Source organism: Panthera pardus, unplaced genomic scaffold (genome assembly GCF_024362965.1).
Source record: "Panthera pardus isolate Hobbes unplaced genomic scaffold, ASM2436296v1 HiC_scaffold_15, whole genome shotgun sequence".
NCBI classification, from domain to species: Eukaryota; Metazoa; Chordata; class Mammalia; order Carnivora; family Felidae; genus Panthera; species Panthera pardus.
Window position 1 is genome coordinate 15613641 of NW_026526710.1, and position 23750 is coordinate 15637390.

At 53.1% G+C, this 23750-nt stretch overlaps 2 protein-coding genes across 10 annotated transcripts in view; one reads left to right on the plus strand and one right to left on the minus strand.

Moving 5' to 3' along the window:
* PISD (phosphatidylserine decarboxylase) overlaps window positions 1-20764 on the plus strand; it is a 36794-nt gene extending 16030 nt beyond the window's left edge. For 2 of the 9 annotated variants that reach the window (XM_019426771.2, XM_019426773.2), the window contains 6 exons: window positions 16077-16242; window positions 17643-17879; window positions 18046-18184; window positions 18389-18535; window positions 18756-18916; window positions 19478-20764. In XM_019426771.2, coding sequence (XP_019282316.1) covers window positions 16077-16242; window positions 17643-17879; window positions 18046-18184; window positions 18389-18535; window positions 18756-18916; window positions 19478-19702 — 1075 coding nt within the window. In that variant the 3' untranslated portion in view covers window positions 19703-20764. Of the gene's footprint in view, window positions 1-9702; window positions 10065-10722; window positions 10748-13420; window positions 14531-16076; window positions 16243-17642; window positions 17880-18045; window positions 18185-18388; window positions 18536-18755; window positions 18917-19477 lie in introns of those variants that run through there. The other 7 variants (XM_053902159.1, XM_019426774.2, XM_019426778.2 and 4 more) reach the window with 7 other exon arrangements.
* SFI1 (SFI1 centrin binding protein) overlaps window positions 20711-23750 on the minus strand; it is a 105337-nt gene continuing 102297 nt past the window's right edge. Inside the window, 5 exon segments of the mRNA XM_019426763.2 lie at window positions 20711-20924; window positions 20997-21108; window positions 21585-21916; window positions 23155-23386; window positions 23484-23588. Coding sequence (XP_019282308.2) covers window positions 20820-20924; window positions 20997-21108; window positions 21585-21916; window positions 23155-23386; window positions 23484-23588 — 886 coding nt within the window. The 3' untranslated portion in view covers window positions 20711-20819.

Consider the following 23750-nt stretch of genomic DNA (forward strand, 5'->3'; position numbering starts at 1 on the left):
AAAAAAAAAAAAAAAAAAAAAAAAAAAAGAATCACAAGCTCTATTGGCAGAGCCAGCCATGTACCCCCCTGTATCAAAACTCTTAAGAGCATGTTTGTAATGCTTTAGGTTGAATAGCACCTCACAGTTTTTCTTTCTTTCTGTTTTCAAAGTTTATTTATTTTGAGAGTGAGAGAGCGCACCGTGCGCGTGTGTGTGCATGCATGAGCAGGGGAGGGGCAGAAAGAGGAGGAGAGAGGGAATCTCAAGCAGGCTCTACAATAAGCATGGAGCCCAATGTGGGGATCCATGCCATGACCATGAAATCACGACCTCAGCTGATGTCAAGAGTCAGACACTCAACTGACTGAGACACCCACGTACCCCAGCACCTCACATTTTTTCTGAATCCGTTTATTTATAACAGCTCACTGAGGTGGCAAAGGCCGGTGTTAGAGCCATTTTACAAAAAGAAAGACCATTTGGTAGCAGAGTGGGTTCCAGAACAGAGATCTTTCGATGCCCAATCCCATACTCTTTAAAACAATACCATGTTGCCAATAAAAGGTGCTGTTAGTACAGAATTTAGACAGTGATAGCAAGAGATGGAGGTGAGCTTTAACCTGCCCACTGGGGCTTGCTGTGTACTCAAGGTACCTCCATTCTGTGAGGGCTCCGCCTGTTTAAATTATGAGGTGAATTGAGTATACTGACTTGAAAAGTTGTCTGTAGTTACATAGGTTGAGAATTCATATTATGCCACCCATCCCCCATCATAATACTCTTGAAGAATTTATATACATCTCTTTCCTTTATTTCAGTTCTTCCTGTCCACCCCCCTGCCCTTTCTCCTCCCTCTCTAACAGTATAGAAGAAACCATTGCTCCAAAATGTGTGCCATCTCACTCACTGCAAGCTCTACTCTGGGGTGCGGGGAGAGGGCATGGCTCTTGCAGAGGGGAGGTGGGTGTTGGATGTGATTTAAGGAGACTTGAACTCAGCTGTGGGTCTTGAGTGTGTTTCATTTTCATGTGTTCTGTTTTTCACATTTAAGAAAATGTTTCTAGCCTCTTTGCCTGCTCTGAGAGTCCTATTCTTTTCATGGTAGGAAAAGAAGCACATGTAGTTGGCTGAGTAGAAATGAAACCTGTGTGTTTGTTTTATGTGATTAAGGGAATTCTGCAACTAGCAGCAAAGTAAGTAGCCTGTTGAGACCAAATAATTTGGTCATTTACCTGCTTGTAAAGGTAAATGTTCATTTTTTAAAAAATCAGAAAACATTACAAAATATGAAAATGAAAACAGTAGTGACCCACGATCCCACAATGCACAGGAAACCACAGTTCACATTTTGGGGAACTTAGCCCTTCCGGGCTTTTAGATGTTTAGGAATATGTATTTTAATTTTAATTTTTAAAAAATGTTTATTTATTCTAAGGGTGGGGGCAGAGAGAGGGAGATAGAGAATCCCAAGCAGGCTCTGCACCACTGTCACAGAGCCCGATGTGGGACTCGAGCTCACTAACCGAGAGATTATGACCTGAGCTGAAATCAAGAGTTGGACCCAAGCTCAACTGACTGAGCCACCCAGGCACCCAAGTTAATTTTTAATGAGATAGTTTAAAAAATGTTTTTAAGTTTATTTATTTCGAGAGAGTACATGAGTAGGGGAGGGGCAGGGAGGGGGAGGGAGAGAGAGAAAGAGAAAGAGAATCCCAAGTAGGCCCCACACCATCAGTTCAGAGCCTGACATGGGGCTTGAACTCACAAACTGTGAGATCATGACCTGAGCCAAAGTTGGACATTTAACCAATTGAGCCATCTAGGAGCCCCGAAATGTTTAAAATGTTTTAAATAAAACATGATTATATAAAAATTCAAATACTACCGAAGGCTTTACATAAAAATATCTTCCATTTTCTGCCCCATCTACTAATCCCATCCCTGCTCTCCAGAAGTATGCAAGCATTTTTTTTTTTAAATTTATTTTTGAGATAGAGTGCGAGAGAGTGCACGGGGGAGGGGCAGAGAATGGAGACACAGAATCGGAAGCAGGCTCCAGGCTCTGAGCTGTCAGCACTGACCATGGGGCTCGAACTCACGAGCTGTGAGATCACAACCTGAGCCAAAGTCAGACGCTTAACCGACTGAGCCACCCAGGCGCCCCTAAGCATGCAAGCGTTTTTAACGTTACTGTATCTTTCCAGAACGTCTCTCCCTACTTACATATATTTTGGCTACTCAAAGGTGACTTAATTTTTTTGTTTAATTGAGAAATAATTGACATACATCACTTATGTAAGTTTAAGGTATACAGCATGATGGTTTGATTTACATATATTGTGAAATGATTGCCAGAATAACAGCTAACATCCATCATCTCTATAGAAAACGTTTTTAAAAAAGAAAAAAGGAAAAAAGAAAACATTTTTTCCTGTGATGAGAACTCTTAGGATTAATTCTCTTTACTTTCCTATGTGATGTACAGCAGTGTTAGCTATAGGCATCATTTTGTACATTACATCCCTAGTCCTTATCTCTCTTATAACTGGAAGTTTATACCTTTTGACCTTCTTCCAATTCCCTGTCTCCCTCTGCTCCACCCCCTATACTCTGATCCCTTTTCTTCTTGAGTTTGGTTTTTCTTTTTTTTTTTCCCCTTGTATTCATTTTTTTAGATTCCACTTATATATAAGTGAGATCATGCAGTATTTGTCTTTCTCTGGCTCACTTAATGAACTTAGCATAATGCCTTCAGGGTTCATCCATGTTGTTGCAGGTGGTAGGATTTCTTCATTTTTTTTCTGGCTGAAAAAGATTCCAATGTATGTATGTATGATGTATGTACGTACACACACACAGACATACATATACACCACAACTTGTTTATCTATTGGACACTAGGTTATTTCCATGTCTTGGCCATTGTAAATAATGCTGCCATCATGATTTCATTTTTAAGTCACTTTTACTCATGTATTGTCATTTACTTGCAATAAAACATACCCTTTTTAAGTATACAGTTCATTGTTGCTTTTTTATTTTTATTTTTTAAAATTTTTTAACGTTTATTCATTCTTGAGAGAGATACAGAGTGTGAGCAGGGTAGGGGCGGAGAGAGAGACATACACAGAATCGGAAGCAGGCTCCAGGCTCTGAGCCGTCAGCACAGAGCCTGACGCGGGGCTTGAACTCATGAGCGGTGAGATCATGACCTGAGCTGAAGTTGGACGCTCAACCGACTGAACCGCCCAGGCGCCCCTCTCTTTTATTTTTTACTAAAAATTTTTTTTGAATGTTTTTATTTTATTTTATTGAGATAGAGACAGAGCACGAATGGGGGAGGGGCAGAGAGAGGGAGAGAGAATCTGAAGCAGGCTCCAAGCTCTGAGCTGTCAGCACAGAGCCCGATGTGGGGCTTGAATTCCCGGACCATGAGATCATGTCCTGAGCTGAAGTCCGATGATTAACCGACTGAGGCCCCCCAGGTGCCCCTATATATCTTCTTTGAAGGAATGTCTATTCAAGGCCTTTGTCCATTTTACATTGGGTGGTTTGTTTTTTGTTGTTGGGTTGCAGGAGTTTTTTATATATTCTGGATACTAGACCCTTACCAGATACATGTATTTGCAAATACTCTATTCTGTGGATTGTATTTTCACTCTCTTGATAACATGTTTTGATACACAAAAATTTTTAATTTTGATTAAGTCTAGTTTATTTTTACCTTTATTGCTTATGTTTTTGTTGTCCTATCCAAGAAGTCATTCTGAATCCAGTATTGTGAAGATTCTCTTCTAAGAAAAATTAGGCCTTTCTCTCTCTCTCTTTTTTTTTTTTTTAAGAAAAATTGTAGGTCTTCTGTTTAGGTTTTTGGTACATTTTGTGTTCGTTTTTTTTAATGGTGTAAGGTAAGGGTCCGACTTCATTCTTTTGCATGTGGTTGTCAGTTTTCTCAGTGCCATTTGTTGGAAAGACTGTCCTTTTCCCATTGGATGGTCTTAACATCCTTGTGGAAATCTATCTCCTTTTCTTTTTTTTTAATGTTTATGTGTTTGTTTTTTGAAAGAGTGCATGTGCAAACTGGGGAGGGGCAGAGAGAAGGGGAGAGAGAATCCCAAGCAGGCTCCATGCTGTCAGTGCAGAACTGGGTGCAGGGCTTGATCCCGTGACCTGAGCCAAAATCAAGAGTCGGCCGCTTAATCAACTGAGCCACCCAGGAGCCCTTCTCCTTCTCTTTTAAATGACAGAGATGATATAACACTATGACAGAATGTTAGAAAACAGGGAGGGCAGTCATGATCCCCTCCAGTCGCTCTGGCTTCTGTGGCGATAGATTGTAGGAGGGCTGGGGTGGAGACAGGGAGACTGGTGGGAGGCTCTGATGGTATCCCAGCGAGAGAAGGTGGTGGCTTGGATCGGGGTGGGTGAAGGGCTTGATTCTCGGTGTGTTTTGAGGGGAGAGTGAACAGGATGCACTGAGGAATTGGATGGGGAGAGATGGGGCAATGACTCATGATTTTCTTACTCGAGCGTATGGAGGGGTGAAGTAGCTCTTGACAGAGAGCTGGGGAAGAAATAGGCAACAGCTAGACTCTGTTACCTTAATTCGGTTTGTACTTTTCTTTTCTTTTTCTTTTTTTTTTTTTTGTAATTTGCTTTTCTTTAAATCAAGTCCACTTCAGCATTTTTCACATGTTTCTTCTGTTTATATCGGCTCATGGTGTTTGTAAATTTAATATTTACACCGAATGGCATAGAACAAGGAATCCATGCTCCTCCAGAAACAGGGCTCCCAGCCTTGTCAAACCATGAGGATGCCCTTGGCCTTAGAGCAGGAGCCGAGAGTTGAGGAGCTGCTTTCAGGAGTTTCTTCTCAGGAACCCATGATGTCATGGACAAGTTCTGGGTTTGTGGTCAAACTGCCTGTTCAGTTAGGCTGCCCAAGGCCTGGTGTTTGGCCTTAGAAAGGAGGGTGCTTGACACCGGCATCTCTCTGTAGAGAGCTGGCTTTGCATGAATAGCACAGGGGATAGAAGACAACCAGGTGTGCCTGCAGCTGTCACATGTTCTGGGTTTGTGTGGTAGTTGTGATTCCAGATATGCTGTCCTTGTGTCCTCATTGTCCTTTTGTCCTCATTGTCAAAAAGGGAACCAAAACCTTCATAGGCATTTCTTAACAAGAGGGGTTGAAGTGTGTTGCATCTGTAAACCTAAAGTGTACAGTGCACACCTGTGCAGCATAGTGACTCCAAGGCTTCCTGTGAACACCTAGGTGATTTGAGTTCCATGCAGGATGACATCTGGTGGCAGACTCCTTTGGTCTCTGGCATTTCCAGGGTGTCCTTTTTTTCTTGACTGCTGGACCTGAGAACAGAGATGCATCTGGTAGGAAAGCTGGCCTGCTGGAAATGGTGGACTCTTTGGGGAGGAAGCAGTCCTCCTGTCTCTCTTCCTGCCAGCCTCCAGAGGTGATCCACAGACAGAGGTGGGCCTATGACTGCAGAGCAAGTGGGGATTGGCAGCTGGCCTTTCTTATCAGGTGCAAAGGGCTCTCACTTGAACACCTGCACCTAGCCTGGAGGCACCCAGCCTGGAGCCAGGCACTTCGGGTGCTGAACATACCTGGCTGAGTGGACAGCATATAAAAAGTTCAGCCCTGAGTCCCTCCATGTGAAGCAGCAGCAGCGGGTGCTGAGAACAGACCTGACTTGTTCTGCCTCACCTATCAGCAGGAGATGTTCTGTATGTGGAATCTGGTCTTGGGTTTTTCCCCCCACCCAGTAATAGAATTTAGGGAATTTTCTGTGGTTTAAAGCAAACTTCCAACTCTTAAATTGTGAATAGAGTAGAAAAGTCAAGAGAATAGAGTTACACACCTCTTGATTGAACAGTTAATGTTTTATCATACCTGCTTTATCTTCGTGTGTATATATATCTTTTATTCTCTGAATCATTTGAAAGTATGTTGCAGTCATTACAAAACTTCACCTCTAAAAGCTTTAGTATGCATCTGAGTATAACATCTTGGTTTTGTTGTTTGTTTTTGGCCTAGCCATGGGGTCCTGTGGCAAGGTGTGAGGTGTTCAGGGACCAGTGGCATAGACAATAGGCCTCAGTCAAGAGCAGCTGGGCCCACATCCATGTTCACTCCCTGCATTAGCAACGCTTTATTTCCAGCCTCAGTTTAGAACTTAAAAAATGTATGGTGCAACATTCCAATTCATTAAAAGGAATGAGGGAGGACAGATCAGCCTGTGCCCACATATCACCCTATGTCCTTTTTCCTGCCCACCCGCCTGGAGCTCCATTTGCCTGCATTCAGCATACCCCTCTGTGCTGTGGTGCCTATGACGCTGGATAGTATTGAACATGTTCTGCACTTTTTTTACAACTTTATATAATTACTATAGCTTTCTTCTTCTTATCTGTAAACAGGCTACTATAAACTCCCTCATAAGGTTGTTAAATGAGAATGATGTATGTGTAAATACCTCGCTCTATGCTGGCAGGGTGTAGAAATTCAGTAAATACAGGCACACTTCATTTTATTGTGCTTTTGCTTTATTGTGCTTTGAAGGTAATTGCATTTTTTTGTTTTTTATTTTATTTTATTTTTTACAAATTGAAGGTTGGTGACAACCCTGCATCTAGTGAGTCTGTCAGCACCATTTTTCTAACAGTGTTTACTCACTTTGTGTCTCTGTGTCATATTTTGGTAATTCTCGCAGTATTTCAACGTTTTCATTATTCTGTTTGTTATGGTGATCTGTGATTAGTGACTACGACTTGCTGAAAGCTCAGATGACGGTTAACATTTTTTAGCAATAAAGTGTGTTTTAATTACATACATTGCTTTTTTTAAAAAGGTTTTTTAAAAAAGTTTTATTTTGAGAGAGCATGAGTGGGGAAAGGGCACTGGGAAATCAAAAAAATTCATTTGACTTGCATTTTTTAAAAGTTTATTTCTTTAGAGAGAGAGAGAATGCACGGGTAGGGACACAGGGGGGTGGGGGAGAGAGAGAACCCCAAGCAGGCTCCCTATTATTTGTGCAGAGCACTATGTGGGGCTCAAGTTCAAGGACCGTGAGATAATGACTTGAGCTGAAATCAAGAGTTGGATGCTTAACTGATTGAACCCCCCAGGCATACTTCATTTGACTTGCTTTATTGCAATATTTGCTTTATTGCAGTATGCTGGAACCAAACCAGCAATATCTTTGAGGTATGCCTGTACTGTTTTACTTCCTACCTAATAGGTGTTAGGAAAGGTGGATGTTAAAGTGAGCAGTCAAGTTGGCAGGGGAGTAGATCCCACTTCTCTGCTCAGGTGTCGTTTACTAACTGCCCAGCTCTGTCCTCAGAGAATCTTGGGCTCATTCAAGGTCAAGAGGGCATCTCAGGGGCCTCAGGGCCCCTATCTGGGAGGAACTGTGGCGGCCACACCCCCAGGTCACTCAGGCTTTGCTTTGCCTCTTCCCGCTTGCCCCAGCCCAGGGACAACTCTGAGTGGTGTGTGGAAGAGCTGAGGACTGCCTGAAGAAGATGAGGAACAAGATAAAGCTGAGCTCTGGGTCTGGAAGGAGTCCAGGGTGGCTGACTCAGAAACCTTTAGGGCCCTGTGTGGAGCTTTCTGCCAGGCTGTTCTGCCACAAATCACAGTTTCCTTTATTGTGCTGCAGACCACCCCTGCTCCGTGCCCCCTCCTCCAGGAGCTGCTGGTGGGATTGCTGAGAAACGCTGGCAAATGCAAGGGGGTAGGGCTGGGAGAAGGTTTCAGATGAAGAAATAGCCTGAGGGCACGTTTGTGAGGCTGCTAACGTGCCCGTGGCTTCTTGCACCAGCCACCAGCCCTGAGACACCAGCCATCACTGGTCTTCCTCAGGAGGCTTCTGCCAGCCCCCAGGGAATGAGAATTAGCAGAAAGCACCTGCCTCCCCTGCCCTACTGCTACCTTCATCCCCTTGTACAGTAGTGCATGAAATTCACTAGGCAGGGAACTACAGTGGCATGAGTGACGTGGGACACCTGTCCACGGGTGCTGGAGGCCAAGAGGCCTGGGGCCTGCAGAGCCTTGCGGTGGCGCTAGGTGGCACTCCCACCCAGGGGAGTACCAACAAGGTAGGAGGACCCAGTGTGGCTGGAAGGGACCTCGTTCAGGGTGGGAACATAAACTTTTGTTTTTCCCAGAAATCATTTGTTAACCATTATCTGGAATCTAGAAGGCATTTCCTTACTGAAACATACGTGGTGGAAGTCAGGTTAGAAGGCTAATCTCAGGACAGACCTGTGGGCTGGTTGATGAGTTTTCTAAACACCAGTCTTCCTGAGAGGCTTAAAATGATTACAAAGGAACCCTGGTAGACCTGGAGTGTCCCTGTTGTTCATTTTACTGGGAGAGCATTGGTGTTTCAGAGGCTGCTCAGCAAATGAGAACCTGGGCTTTTGTTTTCCTCCCCTAAGTGTAACTTGGACAAGGCCTGGTCTGGAAGTACTGGAGGCTTTGGGGAAGTCAGAATGGTCCTCCAGGATCTTTCTGGTTCTGGAATTTAGTGTTGCCAGGATTCTGTTATCTTCCTGTGCTTTCACTACTTTTTATCCCATTTCACGGTGTGTTTGCTTAGAGCTCTGGGGTGAGAAGGGGTCTTAAGTCTCACTGAGGCTCAGAGAATGCTGTGGGCCTAGGCTGGGAGACTGCAAGGTGCAGCCCCTGTGCTGGAACCTGAGCCCTAGAGGGCTGGAACTCTACATAGTACACCCCTGCTGCCCTATTCCTGCTGTGCATTAGAAGTGTCCAGCATTATGGAAGTCCACGAGGAGGGACCCTGCCCGTCTTCTGCCCCTATCCCCGCTGTGGCATCCCAGGTCTGTAGCTTGTCACAGAGCACTTGCAGAGTGGATCCAGATGAGAACAGGTGTTTGGGGCTTTGTATGCCACCATGTCCTGCTCCAGGCTGCCTGGGCTCAGCTGCCCATCTCTTTGCAAGCCTAAAGGCTCTTTCTTCCTGTTCCAAATGTTGCTTTAGAAATCAAATTCTCAGGGCACCTGGGTGGCTTATTTGGTTGAGTGATTTCAGCTCGGGTACTATCTCACAGTTTGTGAGTTTGAGCCCCACATCAGGCTTGCTGCCTTTGGATCCTCTGTCCCTCTCTCTCTGACCCTCCCCGACTCACGCCTGCTCGCTCTCAAAAATAAATAGATATTAAAAAAAAATTAAATTTTCAGTGATCAGAAGGCTCTAGGGTTGTACCCTTGTTGAGTGGCCTAGAGCATGAAGACAGCCTTCTGAGGCAGTCTGACCGCTGAATTTCACCGTTTGTTTGTTTTTTGGGTTTTTTTGGTGTTCCCCGTTCACTCCAACTCACCTAGAAAATGTCTCTTCATCCTATGTGGAGCGAGTGCTTGCAGGCATGGGGTGTAAGGTGCTGACCTCCCCCGCCCACCGCTGGGCCCTGCCATCTACTGGGGTAGAAGGACACTGCATGAATCACTTCACAGCCTGGGGCCAGAGGGGAACTTTGCTTTTACTGAGTCTGGTCTCTTTGGGGGTCTATCCCAGATTTTGTGTGGCAGGGGATTTGTATGGTAGGAGTGTCTGCCTGGAGGGGGGGGAGGGTGTGTGGAGGTGGGGGCATCCTGCGCCTTCCAGGTGGGGTGTGGGAAAGAGCCAAGGACTTAGATGCCTTTTCGAGGGCTATAAAAGGTAGCTGGAGGTGGCTTTCTGTTCAGTCCCAGGAAGCTGGCCCTGGGTGAGGTCAGCCACACGTTGAAGCCTGGGACTGCCCAGTTTGGAGTGAGGAGGAAGAATGGCCCCCAGGCCCCGGAGGTGTCGCCGGGAAATCCCGTGACCGGGCGGGGCTGGTTCCCTGGCCGCAGCCCCTCCTCTTAAAGGGGCCCTGGGCCCGGTGGCTGGGTCTGGCCCGAGGGCGGAGCGTGACTGCTTCTGGTGTCCGCCCTCCATCCCCGCCCTGGGTGGTCCGAGTGGCCAGAGCCGAGCCCCCGCCTGCCTGCCGGGGCTTCCTCTCCGAGTGGCGCCTCCTTGGGCGTCAGCGCCTGACACCCAGCGAGACCGGACTACCTGCTGGTGAGTGAGCGGAGCCCGTAGCGGGGCCGCCCTGGGTGCCGGTCGCCCCTTGGAGCTGCGGGGCCCTGGGCTGGAGAGCCCACCCCACAGTCTTCATCCCTTCACGGGCTTCTCCTGCCCACATGGTGGGTCACGGGCCGTCCTGGATGAGCTCACTTCCGCCAGGCCGGGCAGCATCTCCTGGCCCTCAGCCGGCCGGGAAAGGGAAAATGCTGGGGCTCCAAGTTCCCTCTTGCTCCGAAAGATTTCCTCAGTGACTGGCACCAGTTAGGGAAGAAAGCTGCCCTGTTCTCAGTGGGACCTGTAGGTGTCCCCAGGGTCTCACCTGAGGGGCAGAGAAGGGGGTGACAAGCTGCCCTTCACAGAGCCCTATCCCCAAAGGAAGGTTCCTTTCCTTTCTGGGTTTCTTAAATTTCTTAGAAGTCCCGTGCTGCAGGGAGGACTGTCCCCACCTCCAACCACCCTTCCCTGGCTGCTGGCTTGAAAGAAGTATCTCTGGGTCCTTCTCTTTCCTTCCTCTTCTCTTGCCCAAGGCTTCCCCAAGATGGCTCACCCGTTTCACCTGGGGAGAATCCATTTTCCCTGTTCTCTGTTTTTGAAGTTTTGTCTGCTTCTAGTCCTGGAACACAGGGAGGAAGGGTTGGTGGTCCCACCTGGACACAGCTGTTTGTGTCATGCTTCAGGTGAGCTGGGTGGGGGGCTGGGGGTGTCGGGTAGTGGCCCTACCTTCCAAGGTGGAAGCGGGCCCAGAAAGTCAAGCAGATGGACACAGAATTGGGGGAAACGGGGACACTGAGGCTTTCTGCTGCGGCTTCAGGGGGAGTGACCCTGGCACCCAGTGAGAGTTCTGCTCAGGGAGCAAGAACAAATTTCTTAGGTTGTTTCTGGCAGGTTGTGTGCCTGGCTGCAAGGCCCTTGGTGCTCAGGGAGAGCTTATTGGGGGGCGGGGGACAGACAGTCTGACTCCGTCCCTGCCTTCCTGACCTTGTCCAGACTCCAACCTGAATCCATCAAAGTCCAAGGGAACCAGTCAGGAGCATGGCCCCCTGCCCCCACACCTGTAGTAACTGGTAACTGGCCTGGGTTTGTCCATCTGACTTCAGTTGGAACGTTCCATTCCACTGAGGGGGTTATTGTTGCCTTCATTACAGGTTGTGAGGGGACATGGCAGCACTGGTCGGGTGTGAATACCCAGAATAGCACGTCCAGACAAAGGTGACCCCCTACCTGGTCCTGTTGGGCCGTCAAATCTTCTCATAGGGGCAGCAAGTGTCCGTGTGATTTGGGCTCTTTCAGAACTACTGACTCCACCCTGTCCCTGCTCTCTTGCCAGTGGGAGCATACCTCGGTGCTCCCAGAGTTTGGGTTTGGAAACGGAGGTGGGGTGTTGGGAGTCAGGTCTAGGGGATGAGACTTTCACCAGGTCTTGGGTGAAAGTGAGGCATGGTGTTTCTGAGCAGAGCAGAGTTCTGGGCCAGTGTTGCTACTATGATCTGAGCCTCGAGGGGGTGAGCAGGAGGAGTGACCCTTCCCATTTCCAGATAGCCAAACTGATAGCCACAGAGCACCTGTGACTTGCAAGGCCTCTCCCAGCTCTCAGGGTAGGGCAGCCAGGATTGCAGTAACTGGATTGTCCCCCTCCCCCACCAAAGCCTAGCTTCTGAGTTCCCCCGTTCAGTATGGCTGGTCCTTAGGCCTTGTGATAACTTTAAACTCCTACTGGTCACAGCTCACAACTCCTCTCCACAGAGTGTCCTTGAGATGGAGGAGAGAGGGAATGTAACTGTACTTCCCTTGCTTCAGGGAGTCCTGCTTTTGGGTTCCTCATCTGGGCCTGGCTCCAAGGAGCCAGAGAGTAAGAAAATTTTGGCTTGGGCTCCAAGGGTCATTGCAGGAATGGAGGGCAAGTGGGGCACCATAATGGGGAGGCCAGGAGCACTGTTGGCCTAGGAAGTGGCTCTGCCTTTGGGAAGCAGGAAGGAATGAGCCTTAGGGGAGCCCCTTTCCTCCATCCTGCAGCTTTGAGCTAGACAGAGGGTGCCAAGCCTGTTACCTGGGGACAGGTGAATTCATGTGTGCTCCCTGGGGACCTTTTGGGGCCCATGCATTGTGATTTGGAAGAAACTTGACAGTCTGGTCCCTGACCCATTTCGGAAGAGGGGGTAGAGTGGTGGTGGAGGTAGGACTGAGGGCTCAGGACATCCTCCTGGCCCTGTGGGGGCAGTTTCTTAGAGTCTAGGATAGCAGCAACTTGAACTGGGCCCCCTTGAGCACCCTGCACTGCAGGAGGAAGGGTGAAGGCCCAGTTTACTGTGGTGGGCCGTGAGGCCTGGCCAAGTCCCTACACTGGGGGCCCTGGGGTAAATGAAATGGCAGAGGCATACACAGGAATCTGTTTTTGAGGACCTGAGGTTTTGGGTCTAGCTAGGTTTGTCTGTGGGCTCCAGCATGTGCCTTTCTGGCAGCATGCTGCAGTGGTCACTGCCCCATCTGGTAGCATAGTGGGGGAAATAGGCAGGTTGAGACTGGGGTCCCCATCCTCTTCCACAAGGCCTCACTGGCCTCACCGGAAATCCCAGGTGTGCACTCAGTCTGAGCTTTCTCGAGTGGGGGAAAGAGCCTTGTCCTAGAAGTCAAGCACTTCAAGCACTGTGCCTGGTCCTGACTGCCTGTCACCCCTTTGGGCCTGGGGAGCTGACAGGAGGCCATTGTGGGGCCCCATTGCCTGGTGGGCCATGGAGGGGTGGGGTGTGTGCTCAGTACATGGGTGATATAGTTGAAGTGACCTGTCACAGATGGGAAAGTTAGGAGGCTCAGTATGGGTGAGGGATAGACACAGTGGTGTCCATGGTTCCCGGGGCCTGGCCCTTAGGTCAGAGGAGGCTCCTGTGCGTATCCGCTTCTGGCTGAGGCCAGGTGCCCACCCATAGTGAGCTGTCCTGCCACTCAGGTGAGTGGCCTGGGGATGATCTCTGCTGGAGGGGTCTGGGTCCGGGGTGGCCAGGCCTTGCCACTTCCTTGGTCAGGGCTGGAAATCCATGCTTACTTTTGGATGTTACTCAACCTGTGCTGGCTCCCACTGCACACTACATTCCCAGGGATTTGACTCGCCAGGGACTGGCATTTTCACCTCTGGCTGAGGTGCCTTTGCCAGGGCATCAGACATTCACCCTTGTGTGGGTGGAGCCGGGTCTGAGTGGGGCCTCTTGTTCTGTTGTGAGTCAGTTGGCTGTGCGGGGGTCGGCATTTGGCCTGGGACTGCGCTGGAGCAGGCAGGTGGCCCAGCTTGGGGACAGAGTGGGTGGAGGGCAGGGGCCTGTGTCCGAGGCCTCAGGCCCCCACTGCTTCCCAAGCAGGTGTGACCAGTGCCTGTCTTCATGATAGCCCCAACCTCTCAGCTGTGCCCAGTGAGCCACAGGACCCAACTGAGCTGGGAAGCGGCCCACCAGCCACCAGCTGACCTCTGCTGGGTCAGCTTTCTGCCTTGGGAGCTTCTCCCAGGGCCTGCATCTCTGCGTCTAAAGATGGTGGCAAGTGCCTGTCCTCTGTAGCCTGCAGTTGGGATTGGAGGCCAGGCTGGTTGGGTCCTTGACTATCCCTGGGCTCAGACAGCAATGACTGTGGAATGTTTGCTCTCCTTTCCTATTATCTGTGAGGGCCTGTGGGCGTGTCCTCCCAGATCACCAGGCAGGGCCAGAGTGCTGTCCACAGCAAAGATCGGAGTGAGGGGCTGGTTTGGGCTTCAGTCCTGGTTGGTTTTCCCTCAGATCACGTCATGAGTGTGCTAATCTGCTGAGGAGGCCTTGGGGGGGGGGGGGGTCTGTGCCGGGATGGGAGGCTCTGACGCCTGGCTGTGGGGGGCTGGTGAGAGAGCTGGAGCAGGTCAGGTTTCCAGCGTCTGACCCCCACCCACCGTGTCTCTCTTGTCTTCCCGCTCCCTCATTCCTCAGATGCTATTTTGTCACCTGAATGGAAAATGGGTCAGGTCCTGGTGAGGGAGGGGCCGCCCGAGCTGCAGACAGGCCGACGCTGGGTGCCCGCCTGGAGCACAGGGCTCAGATTCCAAGCTTGTGCTGCTTGTGCCCACAGGCGCCTGGTCCCTTCTCTGGCATTAGCTCGCTGCGCTGGAGGGGGCAGGTGGCCCAGCCTGGGGGCAGAGTGGGTGGAGGGCAGGGGCTTGTGTCCGAGGCCTCAGGCCCTCACTGCTTCCCAAGCAGGTGTGACCAGTGCCTGTCTTCACGATAGCCCCAACCTCTAAGCTGCGCCCAGTGAGCCACAGGACCCATCTGAGCTGGGAAGCGGCCCACCAGCCACGAGGCGGCCAGCCCAAGGAGTGGTGACAGCACAGGAGCTCCTGGCTGGGGGGAAGGGAGGAAGGAGGAGAAACAAAGGCGAGTGTGCCTGGCGCCGCCCACCATGTGTCAGTCAGAGGCTCGGCGAGGACCGGAGCTCCGAGCAGCGAAATGGTGAGATGCTGCCGGCCGCGTCCTAACCTCACTGTGCCCCGCCACGACCTCCGGAAGGTCAGAGTTCACGTCCAGCGGCCCCGAGGTGGAGGTGGCGGCAGGGGGCAGGGGGATCAGCCCCCGAGGCTGGAGGGGCCCGGCCCGGGGGGCCTGAGTCGGAGAGCCCGCTTCAGGTACCTGGGGAGGCGGAGCGGGCTGGTGGCCTAGTGTCTGCTGCTCCCCAATTGCTGCTCCCAGGCCCCCACCCCCAGGCGCTCCCCACCCTGCTCTGGAGAGGTGCCACTCTTCTAGGATTGGTCCCTGGGCTTCTGCAATGATCAGGGCGGGTGGGGGAAGCCCTGGGGACAGCAGGAGTTTGTTCAGCTTTGTTTGGCCCCTACTACCTTCCTGAACCTTTTGAAAACACAGTGGGGTGGGGTGGGTTGGGAGAGAATGAACGCAGGGAGTCTGGTGAGCTGTGGAAAGAAGCATCTTCCATTGCCATCATTGAATAGCAGGTGCCCGGCCATCAGCTTGGCTCTCCATTTTTTTCTTTTTGGTATCAGCTGAGATGCCTCTTTGTTCCTTGGTTTGTTCAGCAACTGGGGGCAGAGGACATGGCTTCTCTGAGAGTGGATGGGAGCCTTAGATTATCCAGTTGAATGCAGTCTTTTTGCAAATGAGGAAACTTAGGCCTGGGGACATTCTCAGAGCGGGTGGGAAGGTGGTCTTCTGATGGCTGCACTGGGGCTTCAGGAACATTTTCTAGTGCTTAGGCATGAGACCAGGGGACTTGGGTGTCCCTGTTGTGTCTCAGGAGGCCAGGGTTCTGGTGAAAATGCCCACCCAGCCTCAGATCCCCACAAGGCTGAGCCTGTGCTGAACGCACTGAATTTGGGCTTTGTTGAAAGGAGGGGTTTGGCTGAGGTGTGTGACCCCGGCAGACCTGGGAGGTGGTCTCAGGGTTTCTGGGGAGGTTCCCCCCACCAACCTCTGAGTCTGTTTTGGAGAACCTGATGTGTTGTAGAAAGACCAGGCAGGTGGATGGAGCTGTAGCTGTTAGGGGTGTGCATGTGTGCAGGTACACGTTCATGGGTGTTTTCTTTTGGGGTCTTGCCAGGCTCAATCCCTTAATTTATCTGATGAGGAAACAAGAAGCCCAGAGCCTTGAAGAGATTTTCCCAGATCCTGCAGTGTGATGGTAGCCGTAGCTCCCCACTGCTCTGTGCTTCTGCACTGTTGGGGCTCCAGATCAGACTGTCTTCCTGGCGCCTCTGTGGGCAGAGCTGGTCCCAGGAGTTGGGGGCTGTGAGGCAGGCTGTGCACCCCGTCTTCCCCATGCTGCCCCTGATTCCTAGTCCTCCTAAGCTGGTAGGCAGGTGGGTGAGACTGGGATGTGAGTCTGCCGACCAGAGGCAGCTGAGCCCCCAACTCAGAATGGGCTTGTGTTGAGGGGCCATGGCAGTGCTGCTGGACTCCATAGAGAGAGGCAAGCTTGCTGAGGGTGGGGTGGGGCCTCCCAGACCCTGACTGCTGACCTGGCTGTGCGCGGACATCTGCTCTGCAGGTTGCACTTCCCCCAGCTGGCACTGAGGCGGAGGCTGGGACAGTTGAGCTGTATGTCCAGACCTGCCCTGAAACTGCGCTCCTGGCCCCTGACGGTCCTCTACTACCTCCTGCCCTTCGGTGCCCTCAGACCGCTCAGCCGGGTGGGATGGAGGCCCGTGAGCAGGGTAAGTGTGCACAGACTGCTGGCCCGGCCGCCCTGGGCGCAGGCCTGAGGTTGGGACCCAGGACACGGAAACAGAGAAGGAAACAGTTGTCAGATTAGAGGTGATAGTGTGGGTGCTGAGCCCCCTGGTTTGTCATCTTGACAGGCGAGTTGGTTGGGAAGGCCAGGCTGGTTGGTGGCCCTGAGGGCTTGCTGTGCACCGCCTGTTTTCCTTGCCTGCATTTGTGCCACTTAGGGGCCCTGTTTCTGAGAGGAACCCACACTGGGCATTCAGAAAATGGTGTCTGATTCCCTGGGTTCAGGTAGAAGAGAGCTCAGAGGTGATTTTGAGAAGAATGTGAATCAATTCCAGGATGCCAGAGGGTGATTCGGGAAGGCTGGTGCCTGTCTGGGCCCCTTCGGGTGTGGATGCCTTTGAGGATGTGGGAGCCCCAGGCAGAGCTGGATGAGGGAGTGACCTGGCCACCATTCCCTAGAGGGCCAGCTCCCTTGCCCTGGGCTCTCTGGGCAGGCTGACCCCAAGTAGGGCACCCTATGCTGAGATGGGCACGTCAGCTGTGAGGAGTTTGGGGAGCCATTAGCTCAGTGCACTGTAGAGGTGTTTAAAGTTGGAATGAAATTATACTTACACCGTGGGGACTTGGTGTCTAGGTCGGGCTGACAGGCAGCAGCTGCCAATTAGAGGCAGGTCCCACTGTGGCAGCGGCACCTGGGGTTTAAGAGGCGCTCCCCCTCCAGGTCGCCTGGCCCTGGGAGTTTGGCCCGCGGTGCCAACGGAGACAGCTGGGGCCGATTCCCCTGTGCCTCGGGGCAGCAGCCCCAGGTGCAGACAGCTTTGTGGACCAGTCCCTCACAGTAGAGTGCCTCGGAGCTCAGGCAGGCTGGGTAGGGCGCAGCTGTGTCTGGGGGTGCTTGCTGGCTGGGGTGGGGGTGACAGTGATACAGCGCATCCTCATATGAAAGTCCCCGACCATGTGTGGGCCATATTCCCTCCGCTTTCTGTTTGGACCAGAATGTGTGCTTTGGGCTGTAAACTTTCCCCTGCACCCAGGGTCCTGCCCCTTTCTGCCACAGCGTCTCTGTGCAGGTATCAGAGCCATTTATGCCCCTCCTTTCCTTAAGAAGTGAGACTGTGCTGGCCAGTCTCTCCTGGGGACCAGGGTAGTTGCTGTTAGACCTGTGTATAAAATGACTGAAATACTGAGTTTAGGTCACTGTGTCACAGTCTCGGCCAGTATTTGGTCTGTGAGAGTATTTGGGAAGCTCAGTCTGGTTCCTAGTAGGAAACAACCACATCACAAAGCCATCGCGGGTGCCCAGGTGGCCAGAGGTGGTGGCTGACTGGGGGGTGGCAGGGGGCACGCAGGGCGGCCCACTCATCTGACTGTCTGTGGCCTGCAGGTGGCCCTGTACAAGTCGGTGCCGACGCGCCTGCTGTCGCGGGCCTGGGGCCGCCTCAACCAGGTGGAGCTGCCGCACTGGCTGCGCAGGCCTGTGTACAGCCTGTATATCTGGACCTTCGGGGTAAACATGAAGGAGGCCGCCGTGGAGGACCTGCACCACTACCGCAACCTCAGCGAGTTCTTCCGGCGCAAGCTGAAGCCGCAGGCCCGGCCCGTGTGTGGCCTGCACAGCGTGGTGAGGCCCAATCCTGCCCTCCACTCCTCCCTCCAGAAATGGGATTGTCACCTGTGTCTTTGGGAACCAGTCCCGGCAGCCTCCACTGGTGGCCCATGGGTACTCCTCTCAGGCTGGGGGAATCCCCCTGCCTCCCTTAGTGGCAAGCCTTTCTCTGCCCTTTCAGATCAGCCCATCAGATGGGAAGATCCTGAACTTTGGGCAGGTGAAGAACTGCGAAGTGGAGCAGGTGAAGGGGGTCACCTACTCGCTGGAGTCGTTCCTGGGTCCACGCATCTCCACAGAGGACCTGCCCTTCCCGCCAGGTGGGTTGGTGCCTGGTGGTGGCCCCCACGGCCCTGCTGCAGTAGTGCTGGGCTGGGTGTCCGGGAGAAGGACGTGAATGGGTTGGGGAGGGAAGGGCCAGGAATCACTGTGTGGAGCTTCATGGCCTCCCTGGAGCCCACGTCCAGACTACACAGGCTCAGGTGCTTGTCTGAGAGCCTAGCCCTCGTGTCTGCCCCCCACAGCTACCCCCTGCGGCTCCTTCAGGAACCAGCTGGTCACTCGAGAAGGCAATGAGCTCTACCACTGTGTCATCTACCTGGCCCCCGGCGACTACCACTGCTTCCATTCTCCCACTGACTGGACCGTTTCCCACCGGCGCCACTTCCCAGGTTGGCCAGAGCCTCCCGCTTTTTGGTGTCCAGGGACCGGGGCTCCACATTTGGAGTGCTGAGGTGGGGAGGTGACTGCTTTAGTCTGGCTGGATGTGGGCAGCAAGGTGCAGCCTGGGGTCTAGCCCACTCTGCATTTGGAATGATATGGGTGGACATGGGACTCTAGGAGGCTGGTCTTCTTGCTGGGTGGGGAATAACAGTGCCCCTACCCCCACAGGCTCCCTGATGTCCGTGAACCCTGGCATGGCCCGCTGGATCAAAGAGCTCTTTTGCCACAATGAACGGGTGGTCCTCACCGGGGACTGGAAACACGGCTTCTTCTCGCTGACGGCCGTGGGGGCCACCAATGTGGGCTCTATACGCATCTACTTTGACCGGGTAAGCAGAGCCAGGCCCAAGGGCTGGGGCACTTGGAGTCCCCCCACCTCCTCTTCCATGCAACCAAATCTACTGGCCCTGCTGAGCAGCTGCCCTGAGGAGGGGCTGGGTCCTGGGCTCCTGCTCTGCCAGCCCCAACCCCAGATGTGCTGCCACTTGCTCGTCTGGAGGTGGTTAGAGAGGGAGGGGGTTAACCTCCCAGCCCGCACTTTGCTTCTACTGGGAACCCAAGAAGAACATTGAGCTCAGGGTGAGGCGTGCTGCTTGGAGGCTAAGCGTGTGAGAGGGTGGCCACTGCCTGTCCTTCCCCGGGAGCTGCCTTTCTTGGTGTCAGCTTGTGACTGCGCCTCACCCACCCTGGATGCTGGAGGAGAGTTGGGTCTGATTCCTCTATGTCTTTCTGGGTCCCAGTTCACAGCTGATACTGGGGACTATGGTTAGACCTGGCCCATCAAATCACTGTCCCTAGCTCCCTTTCCAGTCTGGGTTGGGGACAGGCAGCAGAGGCATGTTCCGAGTCCAGGAGCAGACTCCACATGCTGTGCCTCTGGCCTCCCACAGGACCTGCACACAAATAGCCCGCGCTACAGCAAGGGTTCCTACAATGACTTCAGCTTCGTGACGCATGCCAACAAGGAGGGCATCCCCATGCGCAAGGGAGAGCACCTGGGCGAGTTCAACCTGGGCTCTACCATCGTGCTCATCTTCGAGGCCCCCAAGGACTTCAACTTTAAGCTGAAAGCTGGACAGAAGATTCGGTTTGGGGAGGCTCTGGGCTCCCTCTAGAGCCTCTCTCCTGGTGGTGGCTACCGTGGGTGCTTTTCCAAACAGAAACAGGAGGGTCTGTTAGAGGGGAGCCTCCGCGGCTGGTCAGGGAGGGGTCTCAGGGCTGTGGAGTCTGACCAGGCAGGACCTGGGTGACTAGTTTCTGCTGTCCCAGAGATGTAGATGAGGTCAGAGCCCCTGTTGACCCTGGACCTATGTGGTCCCCTCTTCCCACTCTAAAGAGAAAGAACATGTAGGCCAAGATAATCTCAAATTCCCTTTTGGAGATTTTTTTAATCTGTATAAACTGGAGAACCTATGTCTCCTGGCTGGGTGTTAAGTTGGTCTTGATTTCTGTTGTAAGACAGAACTGGCTATGTATCCTCCGCACTGCTTTTTGGCCTCCCCTTCTGCCTTTCCTGCACTGACTGGGCTGTGCTGCCCCCAGAGCAGGGCCATGTGGCCTTTAACACAACTGCTTTCTGTTCCCAATTCATCCCACCCTGCTTGTTTGGGAAAAGCTGTCTCTCTGCACTTGTGGCTGAACGCATCATCCTGGACTCTGCCAGCGTCTTCTGAGGGGGTCTAATGGCATGGCGCTTTGCAGGTCCCATTGAGTGACCTTCCGGAGCTGGCAAGTCCTCTTTCCAGTAAGCAAGACCAGTTACTGAATCCCCTGAACGGTGTCCAAAGTGAATGGACAGGCAGGCAGGGGTGACCTATGGGGGCCAGGGGAGAGCTTGTCCCCCACTCATATCCAGACCCACATAAAACATGGTAAGTTGCTGCTGTTGATTCAGGGGCTTGTGTTGGAAGCAGAGGAGGAGCCTTGGTGTATTGGGAGGGGGCAGGTCCGTGCCTACCACACCTGTCCCCAGGTAACAGGTACACAATCCTTAGGGAGCCACCGACAGTGGGACCAGGGTTCAGGTTTCCTGGGGACGCTGTGAATTTCTCCTGCAGGAGAAGCCATTTGAACTCTTTCAACTGTATCAGTAGCACAGTATTTTTGTATGAAAAGTGGGAGACTTCTGAACAGTAATTCATTTAATTGCGACATTTTGAAATAAAAAATAAAACTCATTGCAGCTTTGCGTTCTGTTCCTGGAGGTGGGCTGAGGCCTCCCTGGGGCAATGACTAGCACAGAGCCCGCCGCAGGGCCTGGACGCGGGCGATGCAGGAACGAATGGGTTGGCGTTGGGCCTGGAGCTCAGAGGCCAGCTGCTGGATCTGCAACTCCACCTGGGGGACAGGAGGCTGAGCTGAGACAAAGCACAGCCAAGGGAGCTGTCCCAGGGCTGCCTGGGGTCTCACCTCCTGCAGTTCTTCCTGCACCTGCTGCTCTGCTTCATGGTCCTCAGGCCTGGGCTCCTCCTGGCTCAGTTCCAGCCACCGGCGCAGGCTTCTGGCTTGCCGCTGGCAGGACCTGAGGGAGTGAGACATCTGCTGCCAGCCCGGCCAGGCCCTTGGCGGTGCCTCCAGCTAGGGAAGCAGCACATCTGCTACTTCTGGTTGGGGCAGGGAGGGTTCTGTTCCTCTGTCAGCTTCCACCACCAGCTCAGGCAACTCAGGTGGGCCCTGGTGGAACTCCTCCCCGTCCCTCTTCCTGGGTGTGGGGGGAGACAGGCTCTGGACCTGGATCACAGACAAGACAGGACAGCCCCCTGTGCACAGGCCTGTCTTTTCTGCACCTTCATCGTACACAGTCACTGGACCGCTGGCCTCGCACTTGACTTAGGTTGAAAGTTTTGCTCCCCTTTATCCTCTGTCCCACAGGTGAGGCAGACCTGAGCTGGACTGAGGGACAAAGGTGCCACGTGTGGGGGGTGGGCACAGGCAAAACACCCCAAGGAACCTGGCAGCCAGTTCTGGGGACACGGCTGGGGTTTTTCTGGGTCTTACGAGAGGTTCTGCTTCATGGTCTGGTAGTCCTGCAGTTGCTGCTGGATGCCCTCAAGCTCGGCCTCCAGGTCAGTATGGCCCATGGTAACAGGAGAATAAGCTTGATCTTGGTCACCCTCCCGGCTATGCCACGGCTGGATGGAAGGATTCCGGGCAGGGGCCTGAGCGCTCACAGTGTGGACAGGCCTTAGGCACAGACCTGTGCCTGCAGAGCCTAGCCCGGGCCCAGTGCCTGTGAAGTCCCCAGGAAGCAGCAGGTGGGGGTGGGGGACACTGGCTGCAGATGGAGAGGCCTGGGGCACAAGCCCAGGGGTGATGGGCTGTGTAGATGCCTGTAAAGGGAGGACAGATGAGCAGAAGGAAGGCTGGGGAGGGGCACCCAGGCTACCCACTGCAGGGGTATGGGGAGGTGAGGCCACAGGACTTGACCTGGCCAGCTCACCTAGTCTGGCCCTGGCTCTGCCCCTTTCTTCAGGACCTGATAGGAGGATGTCCCACAAGCAGCTCAAGGAACACTCCACACCTGTGCAGGCCAGTCCCGCCCCTTCCCCAGAGCCTGGCTCTTTACCTCCCCAAGCAGCCGTTTTACCCTCACCTCACTCTGAGCGGGGATCCTGCGCTTCAGGGAGAAAAGTGGTCAAAGGCAACTATCCTCGTCAAACCCCACACCTTCCGTTCCTTTCTGGTGACGACTGACCAGCTCTCTTCGGGCACCAACTCTGGGGGTGTCCCAACCCTGCTGCTGTCTCCTCCGTTACCAAGCACTGGGACCTTCTCTACCACCTGGCCATCCCTGCCCAGACTCTTCACTTGTATGTCACATGCCCTCAGGAGCCTCTGCCCCTTTCTTCCCAGGTGACCTCTTTAGGTCCCAAGGGTTTACCTTCACCTTATGTGGACTGAGTTTTGCTCTCCAGCCCTGACCACACCCAGAATCTTGTTGCTTTATCTCAGATTTGACAGGTTTAAGATAAACTCTTCAGGCTTTACCCCAAATGGGCTCCCTACCCCCATTTCCCTCTTTCAGTAAAAGAACTCGTTTTTCCTGGAGTTACTTAAGCCAGAAACCCAGGAGCCATCCTGGATTCCCTCCTCACCCTTATCAAACCCATTGGAGCATCAGAGCGGGTCCTGCCTAGTCTGCCTCCCACGATGGGCTCTGCCCACAGCCACCACCTGATCCTGGCTCCCAGCACCTTCCGCTGGGCCATGGGAACACAGCAGCCAACAGGCCCCCACCATTTCCTACTTTCCTTAAAATCCAGACATTCCCCCAGGGCCTGCAGGACCCTCCATGATCTGCAGTGTCTTCATCTATGTTTGGGGCTCTTTGGTCTCTACCTCTAGGATAGAAGCTTCACAAGGGGGGCCTTAGCAGCCTTTCCATACTGTGTCCCTAGGACAGGGACACCTACACTTGGTGAATGCATGAGTGGCCTCGCTGCATCCTCCTGAGCTGGCAGTGCTCTGGAAGCAGTGAGTACAGCTCCGGCTACAGCACCGAGTACATGAGAAAGAGCACTGAAGGCCAGACCAAAGAATGAGACCCCAGTTGACCAGGAGGACTTACCCTGGCAGGTGCTTCCACCCCACATGGCATGAAGGAGGAAGGGGGCAGCAGTTCTGGGCCCATATTCAATGTGGGGGGCAACTTTGGGCCAGGGTGACTTGGTAGGGTCTTGGGCTGGGGCAGGGGGCTGCCTGGGACCAGTGCTGTCCAGGCCTCTGGCAGGCAAGGCGTCATCAGGGAAGGGCCCGCTGGCTGGGTCACACCTGGGTCACACTCCCACGGTGCCTCAGGCCTACGCAGAGGGAGGGGCAGGAGGTGGTCAGGCCACAGTACCCTCCTGAGGACCAGGAGGGAAAGGGGGCCACTCACCCTAGGACCATAAAACATACCCTGGTCTCCCAAGGGTACGACACCCCAGGGGCCCCTGGCTCTGCGCGGGCTCCAGCAGGAAATGTGGGCGTCGAGGCTGCTTTCTTGCCAAGCGGGCAGCATTGCTGGGAAGAAACACAGGCCTGTTCCTCTAGGCTGCTTGGGGCACCCAGTCTGACCCCTCCAATCTTACAGGGAGACTGAGGGCCAGAGAAGGAGAGGCTCTTGCCCAAGGTAAGTGGTGAACCAGAAGTGATCCTGGGCCATATAGTACTTCCAGTAATTCC